General features: G+C 40.5%; 1 protein-coding gene across 1 annotated transcript; it reads left to right on the forward strand.

The window, feature by feature from the left end:
- Positions 1-1767: 1767 nt before the first annotated feature.
- Positions 1768-3561, forward strand: LOC118490238. The gene is made up of 2 exons (XM_035987670.1): positions 1768-2876; positions 3466-3561. The coding sequence occupies exons 1-2, from the start codon at positions 1845-1847 to the stop codon at positions 3478-3480; spliced, it is 1047 nt and encodes a 348-aa protein (XP_035843563.1). The 5' UTR covers positions 1768-1844; the 3' UTR covers positions 3481-3561.
- The last annotated feature ends 733 nt before the right edge of the window (positions 3562-4294 follow it).

The raw sequence follows: 4294 nt of genomic DNA on the forward strand, positions 1-4294 counted from the left end.
AGCCCTTCGCTCTGCCCGATGGCGCTGATGAGCCTATTGATGACCCTCCTGCTGAGTACTTACCCCTAGTAGTGATTCCGGCTCCTATTCCTTTAGCTGTCTATCCCGCATATGACTTGCTACTCGACGCCGAGGCTGACGGCGATATCGATTTGTTTGAGGACGAGCCTATTGAGGATGAGATTCCGGATGCAGCCCTTGTTGGAACCTGAAGGTTTATTCATGTAGGTTAACAATGTTTAGGGATTGATTATGTAATTAGTTCTTTATGTTTTGGGTTAATCATTGTGGGTTGGGCTAGATAAGTGTCGCATGGGCCACTAGGTTGATTTCGGTCCAATGTGTTTAGTATATAAACAACCCTAATCATTTGATTAGGGGTTGTTGGTTGCGACTAGAGTTGGGCGACACAAGCAAAGGAACCGAGTTCCACTAGAAATCTTGTATCAGTCATCGGTTATCGTTGAATGCAAGTTTTGGTTTGTCTTTGATCTATTGTTTATTGTTTGATCTTAATATTTGTTCTTGAATCACCTTGTGTTTGATTTCCGCGCTCTCACAAGGTTTAGATTGATATCATTGAGAGATCCTCACGGGTTTTACAATTGGTATCAGAGCCATTGAAGCCATTCAAGGGCTCGGTTTTGATATCAATCGGATTCAAGAAGTTTCATATATTACTGATCCGGTTTTGTTGAGTGTTTTGCAGATTTTTTTTATCAACTGTTCTTGACAGATTTATCGAAAAAATCACTGATTTTGGTTTGTTGATTTCAATCTTGGTGTTTGCTGAAATTTCGGGATATCGGTGGTCAACAGATTCAAAGATTACAATATCTTTGAATTTTGGAAATTGCTGAAAAGTCGGGATTGCGAGTAAACAGTTCTTATCACTTATTGTTTTGCAGGTTACGACTCGCAATCACCCAGTTGCGGCTCATCACGTTCCAGTTCCGACTCGCAACATTGCTGATTTCGGTTCATCACGTTCAGTTACGACTCGCAACCAGAAGTTTGATCTTCACTCGCAACCTTGGTTTCGGCTCATCCTGTTTGGTTACGACTCGCAACCATTCCAGTTTTGACTCGCAACCTCAACAAACTTGACTCGCAACCTTTGCCATTACGACTCGTAATCACTGAAGTTTTGACTCGCAACCTTGTCAATTTCGACTCGCAACCTCAGGAAATTGACTCGCAACCCCGTTTACGACTCGCAACGTCAAACAGAAACTCGTGTTTTGGACTGTTGAACTGTTGAACTTTTGGACTGTTGACTATTGGACTGTTGGACCTTAATTAATATAATTAATTAACTTTAAGCAAACATGTCAACTGTTAATGACCTAGCTGTCACAAACGCTCAGCAAGAGTTGGACTCAAAAATTGGAACCAGCTCTCGTATTCCTAGGCTCTTAGATGCTAATGACTTTCCTGAATGGAAGTGGCGTTTTGAGCAACATATCAAGTTCAAGGAGCCCAAGCTTTGGAGGGTTATTGAAAGAGGTCCTAGAGAAATCATGTATGAGAGGGAGACGAACCCTGGAGTCAAAGTCAAGAAACCTCGTGCTGAATATACTGACGAAGATTACGCTATTGTCGAAGAAGATAATCGAGCAATCGCATACTTGACTATGGGACTGGGGTCAGACATTGCTATGGGATTTCGCACTTGCAAATCAGCCAAAGAACTGTGGGAAGCATTGATCGATGTGTACGAAGGGAATGAAGACATGAGGGAAAGCAGAAGGAATCTGTTGAGGCAAAACTTCAATAATTTCAACTACGTCTATGGGGAAACCATTGAGAATCAGATTCAGCGTTTCTCAAAGATCATTACTCAAATGGATCTAGAAGAAATACTTCCTTCAAAGGCTGCTCAGAATCGACAACTTCTGAATGCCTTGCCAAAGAGTTGGGATAATCACGTTGCTATGATCAAGCGGACCAAAGATCTCGCAAGATGCACCTTGACTGAAATGATTTCACACATCAAAGCATGTGAGCTTGATGACAAACAACGGGAGAATAATCACAAGTCCAGTTTGTTAGCCGCAGGCATTTCTGTTTCTTCCACCAATCCAAGCAATGACAACACTGCACTGATTTCACAGAATGGATCGAAAAAGGCTACCTCTGGGTCAACCACTACTGTGCATTACTCTAGCTCAAGCTCCTCAGCGCCTTCAGCAAAAATTGCCACACCTTCTTCAGCCAAATCTGAGCTCATCGCTTTCTTTTCTCAGCAGTCGAAAGAGAATCTGGAGGTCGCTGCTTCTGTGATAAATTGTTTGAATGCTTTTGTTGCAGGTAAAATCCAACCTCCTAGCTGGTCGTTGAATGATCTATATCAGTATCTTCCTGAAGATGTGGAGGAGATGGACATCACCTGGCAAATGGCAATGGCAGCATTCAGAGCACAAAGATTTGCAAATAAGACTGGCAGAAATAGATGGGGCTCTTCTTTCTCAAACTCTGCAAATGTTCCAATGAAGTTACGCTGCTACAACTGTCATGAACAAGGTCATTTGGCAAGGAACTGCCCTAAGCCCAACAACAACAAAGACTTTACACCTGCGCATCCTGCTCCTCCAAATCCTGAAAGGGCTCTTGTGACGACAAACGATTCAACCGCTGCTGGTGAAGGAACTCAGAGTTCAGCCCTTGTTGTTCAACCAAGTGCAGATTTCAATTGGGATGATGAAATTCAACGTCTGAACATCTCACAACCAGAAATCCAGAGTGCTGCTCAAAACATAGCGTTCATGACTTCAGATGAAAAGGACTCTTCGCAAGATGCTGAGCCTCAAGCTGAGAATTTTGCATTCATGACCAAAATCCTGTCAGCTCCTGTTCATGGACTCACTGCTGAAGAGGTACGTTCTATTTTCTGTACTACTGAATGCAGAGAAAGAGTTGAGGCTTATAGAATACATAATGCTGAACTTATTCAAGATTATCAAGATCTTAAGAATAAAAACTTTACTTTGGCCAAAAATGAAAAACTTTACAAAGAAAAAATTGAGGCCCAAAGAAAAGATTTAGTTCAGCTAAAAGAAGACCTCAGTGCTAAAAATTGTAATTTCTTAGATGCTCTAGCCACAATTAGCGACCTGACCAAAGAATTAGAGGACTTGAAAGTCAAATATCAGATAAATGAAATCAATATTAAAAAATTTGACACCTCTAGTAATTTGGTCAAGAACATTTGTGACATACAACTAGAGTATAAAGAAAAGAAAGGGGCTGGTTTGGGATACACAAAAACTCCTCCTCCATACAATCATAACTACACTTATATGCCTTTCACGGAAGAGGAGTTACTTAATGAGGGCAAGATGACTTACGGTCCAAAAACCGATAAGTCATCGATCAACAACAAATCTGTTGATAAACAACCAGGTCATTCAATGAATTTTGTCTCAAAAGGAAATGTTGATCCTAACCAGTCGTTTGCATGTGCAGAAAAAGTTGATGTGAAATGTGAAGAGACACTTGGGGGAGAACAAGTTTTAAATTCTGATTCACAAAAACCTTGTTTTGATGAAAATAATCCTTATCTTATTTTGGGACAAAGTATTTTTAGTATGTTTCTTTCTTTAGCTGCTAATGGGCCTGATGTTTTGGGCAAGACTGATGATGTTTGTGTTGAAACTGTGAACACTAATTCTGGTGATGAATTTTCTTCGGTTAATAATTGTGAATGTGATGGTTCTAATATGTCAGATGATAGTGTTGCAGGTGAGGTCCCTCAGGATACATTCAGTGAAACCACTGACACTTCTTCTCAAGAAAATCACGAATGTCCTGATTTTTCTTCTGAATCGGTCTCAGTGGGAGTCCCTAATGTTGAATCTAGTGGGACCCCATTGGAAACCGTTGATACACATGTTGAAGAAGCATGTGTTAGTGAAGTTTCAAATGCTTCTGAAATTGAAACTGAATCAAAAATCATCGACAAAGAATTAAATGGTAATTTGAACGTAAAATCTTCAACAGATGTTTTACCAAATAAAACTGATCTCAAATCGTCAGATTTTCAAGGAAAAGGTAATCACAGTAAGAAAGTCGTGTCTGAATCGCAACATACATCACATGCTTGTGAAACGTCAAATCAGGTGAACCCAGATCGCTCTAAACGAAAGCCAGCAAAAATCGCCAAACCTGATAAGCACAGCAGGAACAATTTTCAGAAAAACCCGAAACTCCACACATTGAAACGACAAACTTGTTTCAATTGTGGAATTGCGGGACATATTGCACGAAATTGTATCCATCCCCCAAAGAAGTCATC

Source organism: Helianthus annuus, chromosome 3 (genome assembly GCF_002127325.2).
Source record: "Helianthus annuus cultivar XRQ/B chromosome 3, HanXRQr2.0-SUNRISE, whole genome shotgun sequence".
Lineage (NCBI taxonomy): Eukaryota > Viridiplantae > Streptophyta > Magnoliopsida > Asterales > Asteraceae > Helianthus > Helianthus annuus.

Excerpts from the sequence above, each read along its gene's own strand:
- LOC118490238 (XM_035987670.1), top strand. The coding sequence starts at position 1,845 with ATGGATCTAGAAGAAATACTTCCTTCAAAGGCTGCTCAGAATCGACAA.